This window comes from Schistocerca serialis, chromosome 9 (assembly GCF_023864345.2).
Source record: "Schistocerca serialis cubense isolate TAMUIC-IGC-003099 chromosome 9, iqSchSeri2.2, whole genome shotgun sequence".
NCBI classification, from domain to species: Eukaryota; Metazoa; Arthropoda; class Insecta; order Orthoptera; family Acrididae; genus Schistocerca; species Schistocerca serialis.
The window spans coordinates 207,052,894-207,076,796 of record NC_064646.1 but is presented as its reverse complement, the minus strand read 5'-3'; the positions used below and the strand labels follow the sequence as shown (position 1 = coordinate 207,076,796).

The 23,903-nt window shown below is 40.2% G+C and overlaps 1 protein-coding gene across 1 annotated transcript in view; it reads right to left on the bottom strand.

Moving 5' to 3' along the window:
* Positions 1–10,846: 10,846 nt before the first annotated feature.
* The window catches only part of LOC126419471 (odorant receptor 43a-like), a 61,954-nt gene continuing 48,897 nt past the window's right edge, over positions 10,847–23,903 (bottom strand). Inside the window, exons 3-4 of the mRNA XM_050086659.1 lie at positions 16,763–16,918; positions 10,847–10,900 (exon numbers count right to left, since the gene is read on the bottom strand). Of these exons, the coding sequence (XP_049942616.1) occupies positions 10,847–10,900; positions 16,763–16,918 (210 nt within the window). The remainder of the gene's footprint in view (positions 10,901–16,762; positions 16,919–23,903) is intronic.

Genomic DNA, 23,903 nt, shown 5'->3' with positions numbered 1-23,903 from the left:
CAATTCAATATTTATGTTTTACAGTATTCGGTGGCCTAACTTCTACATCTGGTTTCTCTTTGCTGTGTTGTTCTGGTCTCTGTGGACCATAATTTCCTCGGTAATTATTCGCGCCCTGGTCTCGCCCGTTGCTGTTTCTGAGATCGTGACCTCTTTCAAAGTACCCTTGACCGTTGGCATTTTGATTCCTAAACCCATATCCGCCACTGTATGAGTGTCCATTACCGTTCCTATTTCGGTACCAATTATTCTGGTTATCGTTTCTATGCCAATTGTCTCCATTGTGCCACTGTCCTTGTCTGTTAAATTGCCTTAAATTATTGGTGATAGGATTACGATTACTATTATTGGAATATTCGTTCCTAGTCCTCTCGATTTGCTGTTCCCTTTCCTTTCTTTTTTCTTTCACCTCGTCTTCTTTAAATATAAATTCAAGTTCCCTTAAAACCTCTTTGAATTCTTCGGTATTTTCATTTTTTCCTACTGTCGCCTGTTGATACTTTACCGGTATTTTCATTCTTCATAGACGTATCAGCTCTCCGTTACTGTATGGTTTGTCTAGGCATTTATTCTTTTTGTCCATTGAATCAAAGAATTTTACCACGCTTTTCTCTCCTGAGTTTTCATATGGTGTCATCTGAAGTAACTCGTATTTAATTTTGTTTTGCTCCTCCTTAGACCAGTATCTTTCGAGAAGTGCTGTTCGGAACTGTAGGTAACACGTACAGGTAGCCGCGATCTTTTGCATCACCTGTGCTACTGTCCCTGACATGTGTACACAAATGAAGTCACGTTTGTAGGCTACGCTCCAGTGGTTTGGTAAGCCTACTTGAAACTGATCGATGAATTTGCGTGCATGAAAGCTACCGCCTTCTTCCTTGAAATGTTGAAATTTTCTAACTGTAAGGAAGTGGTCTGTATCTACTCATAAATCCGCTTTGTGGCTGATTCACGGACTCAAATAATCTGCCACTTCTTGTGTCATCGTGTTTATTCTCTGGTAATCTACTGCCTGTCTGCCTATTCTCAATTTCCTGACACATATCCACGTCATGTCGTATCATTGGTGAACAAAAGTGTTGTTCGTGAGTTTCTACTCTCGTCTTTCGCGGTATAGTACCTGTGCTGCTATTATGTTGTGTCATTGAATTTACTGGTTTAGTTGCCTGTCTTTCGATTGATATCGGCTGAATGTATGTGTTCCGTTTTTCTAGATACTATGCCTGGTCCTGTGGCATGTCACGTATTACTTTAATCAGGGTTTCCTGTTTCGATTTCTGCGCGAGTTTTACGTCTAGCCTTGGTTCTACTTGAACTTTCTTAGACGGTGCGTGTTCGTGTACTGAATTAATGCTTGACGCGTCAGTTGTTTCGCTAGAGGTGAAATCGGTCTCGATCTTTTCTTCGATAGTTTGTATGAACTCTGTTCGAAGCTTTTCAAACTGATTTTTGTTTTTTAGTTCTATTTTATTGATCCGCTGATCATAGTTTTTCACTGCAACCTTTGCGACCTTGCCTCTCTTTGTATTGCTGTTCGAGTGGCTATTTTCGTAAAACGTTCCACCTTTTTGTCAACGTTTACGATGTCCAATTGGACCTTGTCCACGTCAGTGCGTAATTGCTGCTGACCTTGTGTTAGTACCTGAATTCTTTCTCTAGATTCTTTCGCGTCTTTGTTTATCAGAGTGATCTGACTATCAATTCTGGCGATCCCTTCTTCCATCTGGATTTTAACCTGTTGGATCTGTGTCTTAGTAGCCTGATTATCCTGTTTCAATTCCTGATTATCCTGTTTCAATTCCTGATTATCCTGTTCAATTCCTGATACTGTTTTGTCAACTGTGTATTCTGTTTCGTTATCTGTGTATTAATATCCTGATTCTGTTTCGTCATACTAGCCCTCATTTTTTGTAACATCTCCATGATGGCGTCCTGTCCTGTAACACTACCTTCTGCTGAACTATGTATTCTCGATCTATTGTTTTCTACTCGCTCAGTTACGTCGTTTACTGGCCTATGCTGTGGCGTTTCTAAGTTTGATAACTGCAATAACCCGTGCTGTCTGTGTTGAGGACTAGTTGCCTTTGTCATTGAACCATTACGTGGCGCAAACAACTCCGCATTCTGCTCTCTCTGTTGTGTATGTCTCGTGTTTGCAAGTACAGTTGCGTCTGTTACGGAAACTTTTCTTGGCGCTCGTAACTCCGCAAAATTCTGTGTCTGTTGTTGGGGCATATTTAGAATATGTACGATAGGTTCGATGTATTCTAAATGTTCCCCCTCTTCCTCACTGTCTACTTCTCTTTGAACGTTAGCTAACTGCCGGTTCATTGACTGTATTGACGCGTATTCTGTCCCTGAATATGCAGCAAACAAACGCGTTCCCTGTGCTCGTTTCGCTTCTAATCTTTGCCATTCACTACGTGGGCTGTCTGTTTCTGGCTCAGAATGTGCCCTACCTGGAATTTCATATTCTGTAAATTCGATGTTCTCGTCCCTTCGATTCCCATCTGTCTGATCTGTCTCAATTTTATCCCGGTATAACTGAGCCTGCTGATTCTGCAGCTCCCCGACTGTCCTATTCTCTGATTCACCGTCTGTCCTATTCTCAGGTGCACCTTCTGTCCTACTCTCAATAAGATCGTTTACTTGCTGTCTATCTGGTTGATTCTCCCCCATTTTGTCTACTTGCTGTCTCTCACGTAACCTTTTAGCTTGTGCTCTCGTTAACATGGAAATTCTTTCAACACACCACAACCCTATCTACAAAATTGTAATACCACTTACCAGTTTGTTGCACCAACAACAACAACAACGTCGTGACTTCTCGGCTAATGTTCTGTCTGCTCTGCTACAGTCTCCAATCTCCACCTGTGCGCTTGCAAAGGGAGAAAAATATGGTTTCTTAATTCTAACTTACATGATGCTGAGTCACGCTGCGTCTCTGTGTCACTCTGTGTCTGTGCCGTAGACCTGAAAATCCTATGCCCTAACAGCTACACAAAAATCGTAAAAAAATGCAAAATTTTCCAACACAATAACACACGCCCTTTTCCCTACAATTCTGTTTTCTTCACTACCTGCATCTATCCTGATCCCAATCTTTGCAAACAGCTATTTAATAAATGAAAGGAAGTTCTTCAAAGGGCTACTGCTCCCACCTGCCGTACCTAACAATCCTGACACTTTCCTATCCTGGTAGCTTACCTATTTTACCTATCCTGACAGGGTCACCATTTTCTGTGATGTATGTTAGGATTAGGATTAATCTGAGATGTACCCTTTACCATGTGGCTCCTGCAAGATGCAATTTCCACCCCCACACTAATACAGAAGTCAGACAGACGCCCCTAACGTTCTAAAGAGAAATGCCTGAAAAACTTTCAGCAATAAATATCTTCTGGAGTCGTCCGCTGTAAGAAAATGACACAAAAATTCACAAAATTTTTTATGGAACTAGTGGGATGCTTGGGTACAGGAGTAGTGCTAGTTAGTGTAAGAAAAACATGAAACTAACGAAAATTAGTATTTATTTTGCAGAAATTCTGAGAAATCACAATGGCACTTTTAGTTATGCGGACTCAGCAACAGCACTTTTAGTTATGCGGAATCAGCAACAGCATCGTCAAATACATGTAAATCACGTCTCATGCACGAGTCATGTTGTCAGTAAAACTACAAACATGACTAGTGCATGTGATGTGATGTGATTTATACACTCCAGGAAATGGAAAAAAGAACACATTGACACCGATGTGTCAGACCCACCATACTTGCTCCGGACACTGCGAGAGGGCTGTACAAGCAATGATCACACGCACGGCACAGCGGACACACCAGGAACCGCGGTGTTGGCCGTCGAATGGCGCTAGCTGCGCAGCATTTGTGCACCGCCGCCGTCAGTGTCAGCCAGTTTGCCGTGGCATACGGAGCTCCATCGCAGTCTTTAACACTGGTAGCATGCCGCGACAGCGTGGACGTGAACCGTATGTGCAGTTGACGGACTTTGAGCGAGGGCGTATAGTGGGCATGCGGGAGGCCGGGTGGACGTACCGCCGAATTGCTCAACACGTGGGGCGTGAGGTCTCCACAGTACATCGATGTTGTCGCCAGTGGTCGGCGGAAGGTGCACGTGCCCGTCGACCTGGGACCGGACCGCAGCGACGCACAGATGCACGCCAAGACCGTAGGATCCTACGCAGTGCCGTAGGGGACCGCACCGCCACTTCCCAGCAAATTAGGGACACTGTTGCTCCTGGGGTATTGGCGAGGACCATTCGCAACCGTCTCCATGAAGCTGGGCTACGGTCCCGCACACCGTTAGGCCGTCTTCCGCTCACGCCCCAACATCGTGCAGCCCGCCTCCAGTGGTGTCGCGACAGGCGTGAATGGAGGGACGAATGGAGACGTGTCGTCTTCAGCGATGAGAGTCGCTTCTGCCTTGGAGCCAATGATGGTCGTATGCGTGTTTTGCGCCGTGCAGGTGAGCGCCACAATCAGGACTGCATACGACCGAGGCACACAGGGCCAACACCCGGCATCATGGTGTGGGGAGCGATCTCCTACACTGGCCGTACACCACTGGTGATCGTCGAGGGGACACTGAATAGTGCACGGTACATCCAAACCGTCATCGAACCCATCGTTCTACCATTCCTAGACCGGCAAGGGAACTTGCTGTTCCAACAGGACAATGCACGTCCGCATGTATCCCGTGCCACCCATCGTGCTCTAGAAGGTGTAAGTCAACTACCCTGGCCAGCAAGATCTCCTGATCTGTCCCCCATTGAGCATGTTTGGGACTGGATGAAGCGTCGTCTCACGCGGTCTGCACGTTCAGCACGAACGCTGGTCCAACTGAGGCGCCAGGTGGAAATGGCATGGCAAGCCGTTCCACAGGACTACATCCAGCATCTCTACGATCGTCTCCATGGGAGAATAGCAGCCTGCATTGCTGCGAAAGGTGGATATACACTGTACTAGTGCCGACATTGTGCATGCTCTGTTGCCTGTGTCTATGTGCCTGTGGTTCTGTCAGTGTGATCGTGTGATGTATCTGACCCCAGGAATGTGTCAATAAAGTTTCCCCTTCCTGGGACAATGACTTCACGGTGTTCTTATTTCAATTTCGAGGAGTGTATGTATTTGACGATTCTGGTGCTGATTCCGCATTTAGCACTTGACGATGCCACCATGGCTGCAGTACATTAGGACTTTGTTTTTATGAAACATATCTGATGATGGTCATTAAAGACCGAAATCGGTAATCTGTTAAACAAAGAAGATTATGAACATAGACGTAAATTAAAGGAAACTTATTACACATACTGGTCACTGTGTTTTTTCGCGACGATTTCGCAGTTTGTGAAATTATGTGCTGGGCTTTCGATAGAATTTACGATAGAATGAAGAGGATCGATATTCTTATGTCGCTATGGTTGAGCTCGAAGTCTTGGAGCATTGGGATTCATAACGATATATTCTCTGCTCTCTTTATCAGACAGTATGAAGTTGCATCGTTTTTAGTGGGATCACAAGTCAGTTAAGCGATGCTAGAATTATTCTACTTTCTTATTATAATTCTCTTTGACGTGTGATTTGAATTAATTAACAAATGTTTCACTGGAGAGAAAACCAGTGAACACTGATATTGAGGGGGCTATCAATAAGTATTAGTCATTACTAAGGCAAATTGATGTTTCGCCTGCTGACATGGAAAGCGAAATAGTTTTAATTCAGCAACAAATGAACTGCGATGTGCTACAATCGCTGTAAGGGAGTAATGACAAAACTAATTTTTCCCAAAAGTCTCGTTTACTTAGTTGAGTGACATTTCTTGAAGTATTCAGTTGATTCATTATTTTCACTTAGCCACAATTTTCATACAAAAACATCACACTGATGTGAGTTAGAACTTAACTTGAATCGTAATAAACATTAAGCACCAAGTGTTTCAATAAATGGAAATGTGTGTAATTATAATCCTGATTCAGAATTATGTATTATTATAAATACCCACAGGGAACATATGGTGATATTTTTATGTTATTGTGCTTATACATAGAGAACGCTTCTGTCTGCTTACATTCTTGATATGAGTAAATTCTGTTGCCAATAATTACTTTTCAGACCTCAGTGCAGCAATTGCAGGCTATTAAAAACTTTGAATTGCCATAGAAAATATGTAGGAGTGTTAATGCATCTTTCTATGTATGTTGTGACTTTATTGCTGAAATATAAAACACCTGTAGTTGCTAAAAGATCTGTGTAACAAAGACTGCATAGATTTTAGTGGGCCCTGCAAAAAATGTGTTCAAATGTGTGTGAAATCTTATGAGACTTAACTGCGAAGGTCATCAGTCCCTAAGCTTACACGCTAATTAACCTAAATTATCCTAAGGACAAACATACACACCCATGCCCAAGGGAGGACCCGGACCTCCGCCAGGACCAGCCGCACAGTCCATGACTGTAGCACCTCTGACCGCTCGGCTACATGGACAATGTAACTGGTGTATTGGGCTGATGAAAAACAAGGCTACCAACTACAAGGTGGTTGCAGAAGCAGCTAGAGCTACGATTACGAGAAAAGAGAAGAAAAAATAATTTCCCCTCTAGGTAACAGCGTATAAGACACAATAGTGGCATAAAAATTCAATTTTTCTAGCATATATTTTGCAGTGCCACATGAGAAATAAAAGCAACTCACCCCCCCCCCCCCCCTCCCAGGTCCTTTCCTTCTCCTACATACGCAGATACTCATATGTTTATACATCCTAATCTCACCACTGGTCATTCATTGTTACAATATCCTAATTGATAAAGACATATTTCACTGTTTCAATCAAGAATTTGTGTACCTGCTACAAACAACAAAAAATAATCATCTGGGAACACATTTCCAAGGTTAGTTTATCGTGACAGTACCACAATTAATCTCAAGATGTAATCAAATTTCTAAATTATTTTATTGTGCAAATCACGTAATCTGACACATATTAGATGACAGCGCTCTGTTAGTAAGAATGAGCTAGTAGCATAGGCATAATAAAAGATTGTAGTTTTCTTATCAATACACATATTTTACAAAAATTATGGAAGTGAATACTTGAATATCAGTTAGATTAGTGCTTTCACTACACAGCATTAACAAATAACATGGATCGATAGAATAGCGGAATGTTTCATTGTGCCTTTTAACTAATAAGTTAATCTATATAAACTTTCTAAGTAAATTATTTTAAATTTCTTAGAGCTATATCTTCTTTTATGCGGCCTGCCACCAATTCCTCTCCTGTGCTACTCTCTGAGTAGCCTGATGTCCTCAATTATTTACTGGATGTGTTTAGTCACTGTCTTCTTCTACGGATTCTACCCTCTCTAGGTCTCTCTAGTACCATGGAAGTCATTCCCTGATGTATTAAAAATTGTCCTTTCGTCCTATCCCTTCTTCTTGGCAGTGTTTTCCACCTCCTTCCTTATCATGTCAGTTCACCTAATTTTAGACATTCTTCTGTAGCACCCCATCTCAAATGTCTCGATTCTCTCCTTTTCCGATTGTCCCACTGTCTGCGTTTCACTACCGTACAATGTTGTGCTCCAAACGTACAGTCTCAAATTTCTACCACAAATTAATGCTTATGTTTGACACTAGCAGACTTCTCTTGGCCAGGAATGCCCTCTTTGTCAGTGTTAGTCTGCTTTTTATGTCCTCCTTGCTCCTTCCATCATAGGTTATTTTCCTGCCTAAGTAGCAGAAATCCTTAACTTTGTTTCCTTTCTTGATCACCAAACCTGATGTTAACTTTCTCGCTGTTCTCATTTCTGCTGCTTCCCATTAATTACGCCTTTCTTCGATTTACTCTCAATTTGCAGTCTACACTTATTAGACTGTTTATCCCGTTCAACATATCCTACAATACCACTACATTCTCACTAAGGACGGCAATGTTATTAGCGAATCTTATTACTGATATCCTTTCATCCTGAATTTTAATTTCACTCTGAAACCTTTGTTATATTTCTGTCATTGCTTCTTCGATTATAGCTTAAACAGCATGGGTGAAAGAATACATCCCTGTCTTACACCCTTCCTTAACCCTAGTACTTCATTCTGTATGTTCCACTATTACTGTACCCTCTTGCTTCTTGAACATATTGTATACAGTAATGTAGAATATTGTAAATATTGTCATGTTTTATAGGAGCTCTTTGATATTATGATTTGTCTGTAAAAGATAACTTGATATCGCAATCATATACCTTCTGTTACGATTAGATAGTATTATAAATTTGCTCCAAAGTGCCTGTTCAAAAATAATAACTTTGTGAGTGAAAGTAATGTGATTCCATAAATGCTATACTTCAGCGTAAAGCGCAAATTAATTCATATGAATATGACACAAAGGATTTACAGCTGCGAGCGGATGATGATTGAAATCTATGGTGCAAGTTGAAAATTAGATCTTGACTGGGATTCATACCCAGTGGTCTGTGCAACTGCGAAGACTACCCCAGCATGTCTCTGATCAGACTGAGACCACACACCAAAAATGTAGTGCCACTCGCTCATTACCCTCGTTCACAGACTATCGTTAAGAGTTCGAGCCTGGAGCATATATATGTATATATGTTACTGTAAATATTCTGCTAAATTTATAGGTGCTGTAGAGGTTGATCCACGAAGATACACAAATATTTTAATATGTTATTCTACAAGTAAAACTAAAGAAAAGAATTTCACATAAACATAGGTCCGTAAATGTTTAGTTTCAGAGCTACGGCTAAAAAGAGATTTTGCCTAAAATTTAGCAACTTCGCTAATATGAAACCATCGCAGAACTGTACGAGGTTAAAGTAAAGCACGATATCCATTTATCCTGTCGTTATTGATCTGGTACATGGGTATTGCGGGGAAAGTAAGTGAAGATTTGGCAGCGAAGGAGGCGTGTCGTGATCCTCAGTTAGTTCAGGGTGTCTTCCCCTACACGCATTCACTTCACTGTTGAGGTGCAGAGTCATGCGTCGGTGGGAAGAATAGTGGCTGGATGTGACAGACAATAAGCTGCCTCTAGTAAAGTCCATAACGCGGCCGAGGCGCACCTCCTTCTAGCCATGCAGTTGTGATAAGTTGCTCCTTACACAGCGCTACGACGAATGGCTTCTTGCTCCAGCAGGAGGATCTTCCAATGTGTGGTGGTTGTGGTGTGTGGCACACACCTTTCACCCTTTCTCCACTGCCATATGAATGTAAGATGGAGAGATTGTGTGTGTTAGAGCGATTGACATGGGAGTGAGTGAATGTCATTTTGTGGGTGTACTCATCAGAGTGTTACAATATTTTCAACCTTTTTATCCACATTCATTTCTTTTAATATTTGTAAGTGCTTGATAACGTCACCATTTGGGGCCCCTAACCTCTAGATAACACACATACACAGTGATCATCAGAGGATGCATGTATTTTATTATGACCTATTTGAATTATAATTATACAATCGCAAAACTCAATCACTTTTTAAATAAACAGGTAACTCATATTACTGTCAGTAGGCAAGACGAATTTGAGAGTAAACTAGGAAAATACCAATAATTTTTCATACCTGATGAAATTAAAGGCTTTTTTATTCACACAGATATCAGTATGGCGTAATTAGGATCACAGTGTGAAGATGTAATTTGTCGTAATCCTTTTAGTGAAACACAACATACTTCATACACGAACAGATGCAGCATATGACATAAAAATCTGACAATATAATGTAGATAACCAAAGTTAATTTCATACTTCAGTGACTTGTACTTGCTACTCTAAGGACATCTCCTAGTGTAAGATAATTACAAGAGATGAAATATCAGAGAACTGATCAAAATAGTGCATGTTAGTCTCAATTGATATTGAAATGTACCTAAACTACTTATGATATAATTTCCCAGCTCCTAAATTACATATGATATAATTTCCCAGCTATTCAAATTCAGGATAATAAAGTCTGAGTATATAACTAAATCAAATGAAATTATTACATCTACTAGCCACAAAAACAAATAAATGCATTATAGTGGCAATTAAATTAATGTTCAATTTCAGCAAGAGCTATCAACTCAAGAAACTTGTGATTACATGTGTTCAGGTTACAAACTGTTGCAGACACATTTAACACATTGGTGAGAACACCATCTTGTGCAGTACTGGAAAGGCACCTGTAGTTCAATACTACTGTCTTTGGTAAGCAACCAATGTTTTCTCTTAAATGAAATAAATGTTTAATTTTTTCTTAATTAGAGGAGAAATTATGAGAAGAGCTAACAGTGTGATGTTATCTATCAACAAGGAGAAAGCAGTAAAGGTGATTAAAATTTCAGCTTGAGAGTCTTCAGTACATTTGTTACACCAGCAAGCGTTTATTACAAAACCTCTTACAGTGTAGCATTTATAGCAGCTTCCATAGAAAATCAATTTGAAATTCTTATTTGGATAGATGAAAGTTAAGCACAAATTTTGTGAGATACTTTCCATCTAAATAATTATTCTTTGTATACATTCAGTAAAGAAACATTGCTCATTAACTGAAATTACTATAAATTTCTACATATACTTTTTCCCTATTTTAATTTACGTCTATCCTTTGATAGGTTTCACTATTACCCATACATTTAGTTGATGTCTTTTCAATTGTTATTTAATATGAACATGTCTGATATTTTGTAGCTTTTTGTTACATCATATAGTGTCGTGACGGAATGCCATCAGTGAAAGAAGTTTTGAAATATACAGGTACATCTATTAAAACCGTAATATCATAAACCACTGGAGACCTTGGTTCCAAATTAGGGAATGATTCTATCATTTAGTCATTTGACCCAGCAATGCGTAGTATGAATATGATGCATTCACCAGCTGTAAAAAGAAAATAGAAATGTATAAGTTCCAAAAACAAGTATTCCAGAGTTAAATACCTATGTGTGAGGAGGTTCCATTAACTTTTGTATTTTAATGCAAGAAATGACAGAGTACCTAAAATAGAGCTCTTCAAGACATGAAAATGGATATCTCCAGAACAGTTAAATACAATACTCTTTCGACCAAACACCAAAAGTAAAGTTAGATGTTTCTAAAGAGAAGCCATCTGAACTCAAAGACATGTTCAGCTATCGATGGGAACATGCTCAAGAGAAGATCATTGAAGCCCATAATACATGGAAAGATTGCCATATGATCATTTGTTAACACACCAACGGCTAGAACACAGATCCTTCGATAATGACAGTTATGATAATATACAAATTAAGTATTTTTGCCTGTTTTCAGAACATAACTCTCCTTAAAGAAGTTTGAGTATAATATCTTTCTTTAATTTATGCGTCTTTAGTTGTTACTTTTATGTGTAAATGCCTGAAATAGGCATGAAATTTATAGCATTTCCACTACAGAAGATGACCCAAAGAAGGAGGGACATTAGTGAAACAGGTTTTGGAAAAATAGATTGTAACGATTTCACCAACAAATTTCACTCGTCGCCCTTTCATGTGTTTCAAAGAGCGGTATGTTGTTCCTCCTAACTATCTAGAGGGAATGCATACCATTGTTAACCTATGTGAGTGATCACATTTTGTATCTGTATTTGTGTACACAAAATAAGGTCGCTCTTCTAAACAGTGATCTGGGTAATTCTTGTATGTTGTTGCTCTTCCTCTTTTACAGCACTGAGCATGAGATACACATTTCCAACTAATTTTCTCCCTCATCCAGTTTCTTTTTGTCAGATCCAGTGATTAGCTGTCACATTTTGACTTACGAAATTTGGGGCACGATGTGTGCACGCGAGTTCACAGAAGCAGTGACACAGTGCATCTGGTTCAAGCGGTCCTTTTTGAGATTTTAATAACTGAATGAATGTGAGTTTTGATATGAGGCTTCCATAGTATTTTCAACACTTATAACATAAGTTTCAAATCCGTAAGCAATAGGAAAGAAAAGTGAATGTGTGGGTTTCTTCAGAGCCTGGACTTACTTTCTTTCCTTTCCAAAAAATTTACTTGAGGGACACTATACTTCCTTTGAGCAACGCTAAGCTGGAAAATACTGCAAGTGATACTCATGTTCTCAAAACGGGATTTGACACTCGGGCCTACCATCGTGTGAGAGTCCATCCTCGAGGAAAAAATAAAAGACATTTCATTTCTTTCTTAATTTAGTATTGCTTACAATTTTGACACCTGCCACCTAAAATTCAGTCCGAATTGGATTTTCTCACAGCCAGTGACAGTTATATACAACTGTTATTAACATTGTCTTCGTTATTTGTAATTTAAGGATTTGCAACAAATGATGAAATTGTTTTTAAGGAAAACAGAAAATACATAAAATTTAAATGAAAAGTAAAACTACCCAAGACTATTTAACCAAGGTACTGCATTAATTAATAATTTACGCTACCATTATAGCAGATGGCTTATTGCCATTTCATAATCTTAACCACTGGGAAACATCAGGGTTAATCCTACCAACGCTAATGAAATTTTCATAATGTGCAGTACCAATAGGCAGTTTATTATGCTCACCACAAAATATGGGGAACGATTGTTTTTAACTTTTATTAACAACATATTTTTAAACAGGCACTGATATTTATGTAGGGCCTAGAGCCCCAAAGTGTATCTTAGGACAGTCTTGAAAATACTAAAGCATTTTCTGCAAAGTGTATGCAGTCGGGAGGCGACTCAAAGAACACTACAGTTTATTTAAAACGCAAATTTCGTTAGTTGTCTTTGACTTTTAACTTTTATTCACAAAGGGCCTTAAAACTGAAAATAAATGACATACGTAGCGAAATGTCGCATTCAGTATTAACCATTACATTTTTGGGTTAAGATCTGCTGAAAAATTTAGAAGACTTATGGAGTCTTAAATAATTAATCGTTAAAAACAATCGATATTTTATTCAAAATTTTAAAATGTAGTGTACATAACAAGATTACGATATTTTCGAAAGGTGGGCGTAAAATGCCCCCAATTTGAAGGTTTAAGTTGGATATATGCTTCAGCAAGCCCCAGTTGCGGAAGTCTACATCCAAGACCTGTTCTGTCATTAATTACTTCTGTGTGAGGGAGTTCCCAGTTGCGCTGGAGAATCCTTGCTGACACTGATTCACTCATTCACAGTACTCAGTTCAGCATTATCGCCTGCAAGTGGGTTTGTCTTAAATTCTAACCATTTTCCACTTCCCACCCAGATATATAATTTAGTAATTTGTTCACCAGGTGTCAATTGTATTTATGTAAAGGTTAGTGATCCATGGGATAGTAGTGTGTGAGCAGTGAGAAAGGCATCATATTTACATTTCCATCAGCTCTGTCCCAAAGTTTCAGAAAGCCCAGCAGGGTCACCTTAGTAACAATTGGTAAGCAAATTGAACATACGGACACATACATCACCTGTACTTTTCCTAATGAAATAGTAGACGACTGACAGGAAATTTATTGATCTACTGAAATACGGTAAGTCAGTTCTGTTGAGGGTTAAGAAGCTTGAAAAGTAATGTAGAGTATCGTCTGACCTTTTTCATACCTGATCCCCCGCCGCCCACACACAACCAACCATAACTAAATTGACCCTGTCAACCGATTCTTAGCCAACTTGTGGCACAAATTTCTTGTCTCCATAATTCTATTCACGACCTTCTTATTGATTTCGTGATCTGCCCTTGTAACCTTCAGCATTCTTCTCTAGCAGCACATTCCAAAGCTTCTATTCTCTTATTATCTTAACTGGTTACTGTTCGTGTTTCACTACCATACATGGCTACCCTTCTGACAAATATCTTCAGAAAAGACTTCCTGGCACTTAAGTCTGTAAGCGACGTTAGCAAATTTCTCTTCTTCAAAAACGCTTGTCTTGCCGTTGTCAGTCTACATTTCATATCCCCTTTACTTCAACCATCATCAGTTATTTATCTTCCCAAACAGAAAACTCGTCTACTATTTTAAGTGTCTCGTTTTCCAATCTAATTCCCTCAGCATTATTTGGTTTCATTCATCTAAATTCCATTATGCTTGACTTTCTCTTGTCGATATCCATCTTATATCCTCCTTTCAATACACTGTCTATTCCATTTAGTTGTTCTTCCAAGTATTTTGTTATATCTGACAGAATTACAATGTCATCGGCCAACCTCAAGGTTTTTTGTTTCTTCTCCCTGTACTTCAACTCCCAAATTTTTCTTCGATTGCCTTCACTGAAGATTCGGTGTACCGATTGAATAACATTAGGGAAAGGCTGCTACCTAGTCTCAAACCCTTATCAACCACTGCTTCTCTTTCATGCCCCTCTGCTCTTATGACTACCATCTGGTTTCTATATAAGTTGTAAACAGCCTTTCGCTCTCTACATTTTACGCCTGACACCTTCAGAATTCCAAAGAGAGTATTCCAGTCAACGTTGTCATAAGCTTTCTCTAAATTTATAAACGCTGCAAACGCATGTTCTACATTCATTAACCTATATTCTAAGTCATAGCATCAGTATTGCCTCAAGTGATCTGACGTTTCTCTGAAGTCCAAACTCACCTTCTGTGAGGTCAGCTTCTACCATTTTTTACATTATTCTGTGAGAAATTTGTGTTAGTATTTTGCAACCATGACTTACTAAACTGATAATTCGGTTATTTTCACACCAGTCAGCAACTGCTTTATTTGGAATTGGAATTACTACATTGTTCTTAAGGTCTGCCTCATACATCTTGATCACCAGATGGAAGAGTTTTGCACTGGCTGGCTCTCCCAAGGCTATCAGTGGCTCTCACTGAATGCCATCTACTCCAGTGGTCTTGTTTCAACTTAGGTCTTTCAGTGCTCTGTGAAATCGTTCTCTCAGTATTACATCTCCCATCTCATCTTCATTTAAGTCCTCTTCCATTATTATACTATTTCCTTCATCTTATTGTATACACCCACTACATGCCACTTCTTCCTACCAGCTTTCCCTTCTTTGCTTACTACTGGTTTTCCATCTGAGCTCTTGTTATTCATATAGTTGGTCCTCTTTTCTCTCAATTTCTCTTTAATTTTCCTGTAGGCGGTGTCTACTCTTCCCCTACACTTGTCTGGAAGTATTTCTGCTTAGCCATTTTGCATTTCTTGTCAGTCTCAGTTTTTAGACGTTTGTAATCCCTTTAGCTTGCTTCATTTGCTGCACTTTCGTATTTTCTCCTTTCATCAGTTACATTCAATATCGCTTGTGTTATCCAAGGATTTCTGCTAAGCCTTGTTTTTTACCTATTTGATCTTCTACTGCCTTCACTATATTGTCACTTCCACCATGTTTAATTCCGCTTTTCTAGGCAACTGTAGCCTAACGTTCCCTCTGAAATTCTGAACAACCTCTTGTTCTTTTAGTTCATTCGGGTCCCATCGCCTTAAATTCCAACTTTTTTTTGCAGTTTCTTCACTTTTAATCAATAGTTCATAACCAATAAATTGTGGTTTGGATCCGCATCTGTCCATGGAAATATCTTACCATTTAAAATCTGGTTCCTAAATCTGTGTCTTAGCATCATATAATCAATCTCAAACCTTCCGGTGTTTCCAGGTCTCTTCTACTAATACAAGCTTCTACACCATTCTTAAACCAAGTGTTACCAATGTTTAAATTATGCTCTGTGCAAAATTCTACTAGGTGGCTTCATCTTTCATTCGTTTTCCCAAGTCTACATTCTTCTACAATTCTTACTTCTCTTGCTTTTCCTACTATCGAATTCCAGTTCATCACAACAATTAAATTTTCGTCTCTCTCAGTTATATGAATAATTTCTTTCATCTCATCATACATTTCTTCAATATTTTCGTTAGATATTTATATTATTTTTTATTGTTGTGGAAAAGAGGAAGGAAAAGAGATCAGCGTTTGACGTCGAATAGATGATGAAATAGTTATAGACGAAAGGCAGTCTTGCCTTGGGTAGCGATGTTGATTCGTTGGGACCTTCCCAGCATTAGCCTGAGCCAAATTATGGAATGCATAGAAACCTAAAACTAAATGTCCCTGTAAGTCCATCTTTATGAAGATGGTTGCTGAACGTCGAGAATTCAGAATAAAATTCCGGATAAAGACACCTTCAGCCGTCTAAATTTACAGTTGTTATTTTATATCCGCAACCAGTTTCAGCGTTACATTACGCTATCTTTGGACCCCTGACCGACGTGTAGGTAGGATCCCTCCTATTGACACGTAAAAATATGGGCCACCATTCAGTGAGTTGTATCCGCAGATTCCTTCTTAACACAGCTATCCTTTCGATACTCACTTGCTGACTTGTGTCGACAAGTAATGATCGAAGGGATCGCTGTGATAAGAATAAATCTAAGCAAACCACTCCCTGAATGTTGGCCCCTATTTCAACTGGACAAGAGGTGGGATTTCTTCGTACACGTCGGTCTGGGGCCTGAATATGGCGTAATGCAGCGCTGAAACTGGTCGCACAAATAAAACAAGAACTGTAAATTTGGACGGTTGAAGGTGTTTTGATTCGACATTTTATAAATCTAGGTAATCGGATGGCCATTTCAACCGGATTCCCGATGAATACGACACCAGTATCTTAAGTAATGTGTCACTTCCCTCGGTTACTATGCTGGTAGGCAGCAAGCTCAAGTTTAATAATTTGGTGTTATACAAAATACATGCACGAGTTCTTTTGTGCAGTTCTACAAGTGGCATTTTTTGTCGGACCAATGAAATGTGATATTTCTTTATGCACTCACCGAAACGAACGCTTCTCTGTTCATGGGGTAGAGGTGTGCAGCGGTGAGAACGAGCGGTTTCTGGGCGCGGCTCATGAGGATCCTCAAAGAGCGCTTGAATCGATGGCTCGCCTTCAACCAGGAACAGCTGTACGCCGCCAGCGTTACTGCCTCCGCCTGCGGATAATGAAACACCTGCTGAAGTTTCGTTCGTCATGTGGGGCTGTAATTAACGTCGTTAGTGAAGTAGAAAAAAGTCCTTCGTTTCATGAGCTGAACGAAACTTAAGGCAGGAGACTAAAGTTTTATAGAATTATGGCTCAATTGTGTCAGTTACCTGTAACAAGGGATGAAATGGGAACCGAATTCAGGAATAGTGTGGGTCGCTGTTACCTGCAGACGTAGGGTAAGTGAGGGTAAAACACCGCGTTGGGTAAAAACCCCCACCGAGTTCTTGAATTAACTGCCATGGATTCAGGAGATGACCACTAGGCGGCAAGTTAGGCTTATTGTAACTTACTGCTGCATGGAAGTTTATCCCGGCAGCTCGCTCGAGAGGTGAGAAAATGTTTTTTATTATGTACAAGTAGCTTTTCCGATGTTTTACTTCAACTATGTATAATATGCGGTTTGAGAGGGAGAATCAGCAAATTACTTGTTGACACTACTGCGTTTTAGTCGCACTTTCACATGGAAAAAATGGTTCTAGTTGGACCCCGAAATTCAGCAATGTCGCATTTTTATGAAAATGGCACGATGGGGTATATCCCTGTAGGTGTTCTGGGGTAAATTGCCGCAGTTACAAAAAAGTGATAATTCTTCATTGATAATCCCCGGCGGAAGGTGATATTCAACACACACTGCGTGAGAATATCTCACCTGAATATTTCTCGGTCTTTAGGGACAACTTTCCGGCAAAGCTTCTAATTATGACACCCATTAAAAAAAGAGTGGAAGCAGAATGCATGGGAAAATAAAAGCTCGCTACTGAGAAAGAAAAATATGCCAGAGAAAGAAGAGAGCGCTATAGAATTAAAATGACGTAAGCTGGATTTCATTATATCAATGCCAAAAAAAAAGGAAAGTAAACAAATCAAAATGATTGTTAATTCAGTCAGATTCAGACTTCTCACATCATGACAGTAGCTCCTATATAGATATGGTCTTACTATTTAGCTACGAAGTATTCAAGGAAGCAGAAAAAGAGGAAGAGCAAGAATCTGTGACTGCAAGGAAGAGTCAGAGGGCGTTACCTAGATAGCTTAGTCTCGGTAAATGGTTTCTTTTAGGTTACCCTAATGATACTCCTTTCGTGCTGGAAAAAATGTAGTTTTTAAACATTATCTTCCACTTTGCAAGATATTTCAGTTCAACATTGCTCTGAATAATTTGGCTGCAATACAACAATATTACAGAGGATTATTTCAAGTATTTAAATTAAGCAGTCATCCATTTTTATCCATGTTTATCTCAAATAAGGCAAAGACCCACACTCATCGCTTTTGTGTGGTAAAAACCCAGAAATTTTTTATTTAACTAAATTATCTATTCCTCTGTTATTAATGATGAAACCGAGCTGGAATTTTGATGTCTTATAGATAATAGTCCAAGCTGTGACTTCTATTTGAAATCGCTGGACAATACATCCCTTATTGGTTACATTATTAGAAAAACTGAGAATTGCGAGGCTGTACTCCCACGTGCCCCGTGTATGGGTAAACAAAGTGCATGAAAGCGAATAAATATTTACTAAAGGAAAGCCAGAAAGGGTGGAGAGTTTGAGAGTTGGCATGAGCCCCCTCACATATTTCTATCTTACTCTGAGTAATTCGATTTTCCTCTTTAATTGCATGCAGTAAAAAGTTGCCATTCCTCCACACGCAGACTTCCCACACAGCGTCTCTCGTCACCCAGGTGGTCCAGTGACAGGCGGGATCTGCTGATCTTTCAAGGGTTAAGCCGACGTGTGTGAGGGAGTCGGGTGGATGGTTTCCAGACGCCGACGTTGTCATTAGAGCGGGGGCGACACGCCCACAGGGGCCTGACGGAACAGCTGGGCTAGAGATTCCGTTACTTCGCAGAAACATAGCGTAAACACTTTCTGGCGGGCTACCAGCGAGGCGTGGGAATGACTTGTGTCCCCAGGCAGTCTTGGTAGGCAAATTCCCACGTTTTCGGCAAAATCATAACTGTCATTGGCTTGCTCAGGGGATAGCTCCGTGTCGTAGCCAAATCGGCGCAGAAATTGGCGCCAAGTATCTCCATTGGTGGAATAGTAGTGCGTCGGCAATAGAGTGGAATTTTCCGCCGGTTTTCGAGTTGCTGATTGGAACGTTTAACCACGGCCACTGTCGTGGGGGCGGGAATGTTCTGTGTTCGGCTTGTATGGGTGCTCTTGAGGGAGTCGGTTCTCACCTTTCGGTTGGAGTAGGTTACAAGACTGAGCTCTCGCTGCTCTGGACAGCCTGCCTTCCGTTGGCTGTCTAATATACTTTCATTTAATTGTAACTGTTTGACGAAGCTGCTGAAGTATCGACTTCAACTTAACTTTCCGAGTACAGCCGGCAATTGAGCGTTCTACGTACAGGCGGCCTATGTTGTCCGTCTTGAGCAGTTTTGGCTAAAGTTGACTGTATCGGAGTTACTGTGTAACTTTGCTTGTTAAAATCACTCACTGTATCATCAGTAATTGTGTAACGAGCCTTCTTCGTCTCCCTCAGAGGCGTATTTGTGTTGCTTGGAAGTCTTTAGTCTGGAACAACCAGACCAGGAGAATTTGTTTTGGGCTATACTCGTGACATTAACATCACCACGACGGGACGTCGAAGCAACCAGCCATCGCCTGCGGTATGCCAGATCGTGTCCTTGCAGTTAAGAAGACAGCTTGGTGATGTAAATCCACAGCACCGGCAAATCAGGGAATTTTGCTATGTGACAATCAGAGCTCAGCAGAGCGTGCCTGTTCCCGTCTTTTCTAATGTGGTTCTCTCTTGGGTGTTCATTGTCTTAGTTCTCACTACTGTAGCAGCAATTAATGTTGGGTTGGCTGGGTGTTTCTCTTAAGATTTGAGTTGCAAGGAATTGGCTCCAAATACCACTTGGTCATAAATGTCGCAATCTAGTTTATGGACAGCTTCACCTTCACAGCATTTATTTGAGTATCCAATTTGACGTATTGTAAATGTTTCATGTGTTTTGTTTATTATTTTGAGTTTAGTCATAATAAATCAAATTGTTATTTTGGACAGAACTTTCATTCGGTGGATCGGTAAAGCAACCCTTTCATTTCTCACTACGTTAATGAAACTTTCCTTTATCAAATTAATTTCTATCGAATTAAATTATTGCAGGTGCCAAACTCTTTTCTACTCCACTTGCAGGGTCGATTACAGTCAGTTTGCGTTTCTTCTTAATGCATGTGCAACAGCAAAAGTTGGAGTTAGAAAAGGGGGGGCTTAAGAGCATCATTTCCAAATGAAGATTCTAGAAGAATTTAGTGTTAAATACACTGCTAGCCCTGGCACCTCGCAAGTACATGATGAATCTTCTTTTGGGATGGGGAATAATTACAATTGGAGTTCCACGATTCAATTCCGAAATCACTCCCATTCTCACTCGCTCATTTCTTCTCTCTCTCTCTCTTTCTCTCTCTCTCTCTGTCTCTCTCTCTCTCTCTCTCTCTGTGCCCTGAACACACATAAACTTCCTCCACAGACTGATAAAGCAGAAATAGAGTTCAATGTTGCTGATGCAATCATCGTAAACAATCCCAAAAGAGCTGCAGCAACAAAAGGAGTGATAAATGAAAAATTCAAAGTGATAATATGTGAGACAGTCACATAGAATGAAACACATTTCATTTTATTCTGCACAAGGCTAATTATATCATCATCAACAACAACACCAGAAAAGAAAAGAAACATGCATAATTAAAATAGGCACTGGGATTATATATATATATATATATATATATATATATATATATATATATATATATATATATATATATGTATATGTATATTAACGGAGAAAATCGTAACACCAGAAAATATTTAATGTGCAGTAAAGAAATTTAGGGAATGCATTTCTCTAGGCAGCTTATTTAAGCGATTAACATTGCAAGATTACAGATTAATGGAAGCGCGAGATGCGCTAGTGCAAATGTGAAATGCTGGTACATTAATAACCAATGTAGTCATCAGAATGTTGAATGCAAACGTGCATGCACTGCGTTGGTCAGGTACCGGATGTCAGTTTGTAGGATATAGTTCCTCGTCTGTTGCATATAGTCGGTCAGTACGGTGACGATTAACACTGTTTGTATATGATGCCGAAGTTGTTATCCAATGATGTCTCACATGTACTCGACTGGAGACAGATTTGGTGATCGAGCAGACCAAAGCAATATGTCGACACACTGTAGTGCATGTCGGTTTACAACAGCAGTATGTGGCCGAGCGCTATCTTGTTGGTATAAACCCCTGGAATTTTGTTGATGAATTGCGGCGAAACAGGTCGAATCACCAGACTGCGGCACAAATTTGCACTCAGGGTCCGCGGGGTAGCCGCGAGAGCGCTCCTACTCTCATAGGAAGCACGCCCCAGATCATAAATGCAGGTGTAGGTCCAGAGTGTCTAGCACGCTGGTAAATTGGTGGAGGCCCTCAACCGCCCTTCTTCTAACCAGACAGGGCCGTCACTGGCATCGAGGAGGAACCAACTTTTATTAGAAAATGCAACAGACGTCCACCCTGCCCCCCAATGACCCCTCGCTTGACACCACTGAAGTCGCAAACGGCGGTCTTTTAGGGTGAGTCGAATGCAGACTAAAGCCGTCGGCATACGGACCGTGCATCCGTACGTTGAGCGTTGATCGTGCCGAGTTTCTGACGTCATAACGTGGAATGGCACGTTCGGGAGTCTTTCCGAATGTGCAGAGCAATGTCTAGCATGTCAGATATTCTGAGCGTGCGTCTGAGCGTTGACCAATCAGATGGCACAACGTCACCTACGTCACTTGCACGCCCATCTCCCTTCAGTAAGGAGTTGTGAGGCGCCATATTGGCATTCATTTCAAGCCTATACGTATATATGCCGTTTCTGAACACCATAAAATTGAGAGTCTCTCGAAAACTCGTTGTTAACTGTGTGATTCGTTGCAATAAAATGAGAAACATCATATTCGTTGCAAAAAAATTATTGTAACTTGCGTATTATGCGAGTATGCCATTTGAAGGCAACGACAGACTGAGGATCCACCAAAAACGCATTGTTTTTGCTACAATTCGTTATAATTAAATTTCAATTAGTAACATAGTTACGATTAATGCTTTCAGGAAGTGGCAGGATGTTAGAAGTGGCTGATATTCCGGGTGATCAAAAAGTCAGTATAAATTTGAAAACTGAATAAATCATGGAATAATGTAGATAGAGAGGTACATGCTTGGTATGACATGGGGTTTTATTAGAACCAAAAAAATACAAAAGTTCAAAAAATGTCTGACAGATGGCGCTTCATCTGATCAGAATACCAATAATTAGCATAACAAAGTAAGGCAAAGCTAAGTTGATGTTCTTTACAGTAAATTCTCAATATGTCCACCATCATTCCTCAACAATAGCTGTAGTCGAGGAATAATGTTGTGAACAGCACTGTAAAGCATGTCCGGAGTTATGGTGAGGCATTGGCGTCGGGTGTTGTCTTTCTGCATCCCTAGAGATGCCGGTCGATCACGATACACTTGCGACTTCAGGCAACCCCATAGCCAATAATCGCACGGACTGAGGTCTTTATCAGCCAGGCTGGGGATGATGCGATTCTGTAACATATCGGCGTACCTCTCACCCGTCACGGTAGCAGTACTGACGTTTTGCTGTCCAGCGCCATCTGTCGGACATTTTGTGAACTTTGTTGTTTTTTGGTTCTCATAAAACCTCATGTCATTCCAAGCATGTGTGTCAATTTTTATCTCTCTGTCTACATTATTCCGTGGTTTATTAAGTTTTAAAATTTATACTGACTTTTTGATCACCCGGTATAATTGTCGCTGAATTGCCGGCACGGTAGCCTAGCGTGTTCGGTCAGAGGGTTAGATGCCCTCTGTAATAAAAAGAACGGAGTCAACGGCTCAACACTGAACTTGACGGGTGTCCTGGGACATCCGCACCGAACAAATGCAACTAACAACATCGAACAAAATGAGAAAAAAAATAGCGTATTGGGTAGCGTTATTGCTGCTGCGTATTACGGCGGTGGTTCAAGTTTCCCCATATCCAAATTCTTTTTCCCCCCTAACATTCGCGTTTTTAATAGGTTCTGATGCTTTATTATTAGTTTAATATAAATATGTACTATAATATTTGATGTTATGTAAATATAAGTTCACCTTTTTTTTTCGAGGAGTGAGTTTGTTGAATTGGCTTAATCTACATGACACCTTTCGCTATTTGTAAAAGTAAAAGGAGCGAGACATCTTTATACGCTTTTAATTCATGTGCTGCAAAGATTTTGCTAATGGGTGGGAGCAGTGATCAAATAACAATGATCTTGGGGTTTTACTAAAATGTGGGAATGATGAAATAATGTTTACCTTACGTGGAGAACTATCGCAAAATTTGTATCGCACTGTTTGTAATGGAACTTTTATAAGTTTACGTCCTTACTGATTGGACATGATACTTTCCTTCTCGTCTTAAAACATGTACATGGACATTGAAGTTTTTATTTGTGCATATAACATATAGAACAATGTGACTAGCATATGGGCAATGGAGGAAATGTGCTTTTAATAGAGCTAACTTGGGAATTTTACGGGCGCCCGTTTAGTAAACAGTGTGATTTACGAAATAGAAACATCCCGCAACTGCCGCTGGAGTGCGTTGCGATCGCGTATACCACGTTGGGGCCCACGTACCGTATGCACAAGTCGCATCGTTCCTCAGCGTTCAGCAGCACGTTCAACTCAGCGCGCTCAACGTTGACGTTCGACAGCGCGGTCCGTGTGCCGACGGCTTAAGGGCCGTGTGGCTCTGACCTGTCCTTGAAGTAACCAATTTGTAACATAAAACTTTGAACATAGCTGCTAAGGATCAGTGACCGTGTCAGAATTATATTAGAACAAATAAGCCCTCGGTCAGAAATATTAAGTCAAAATTGACCAGG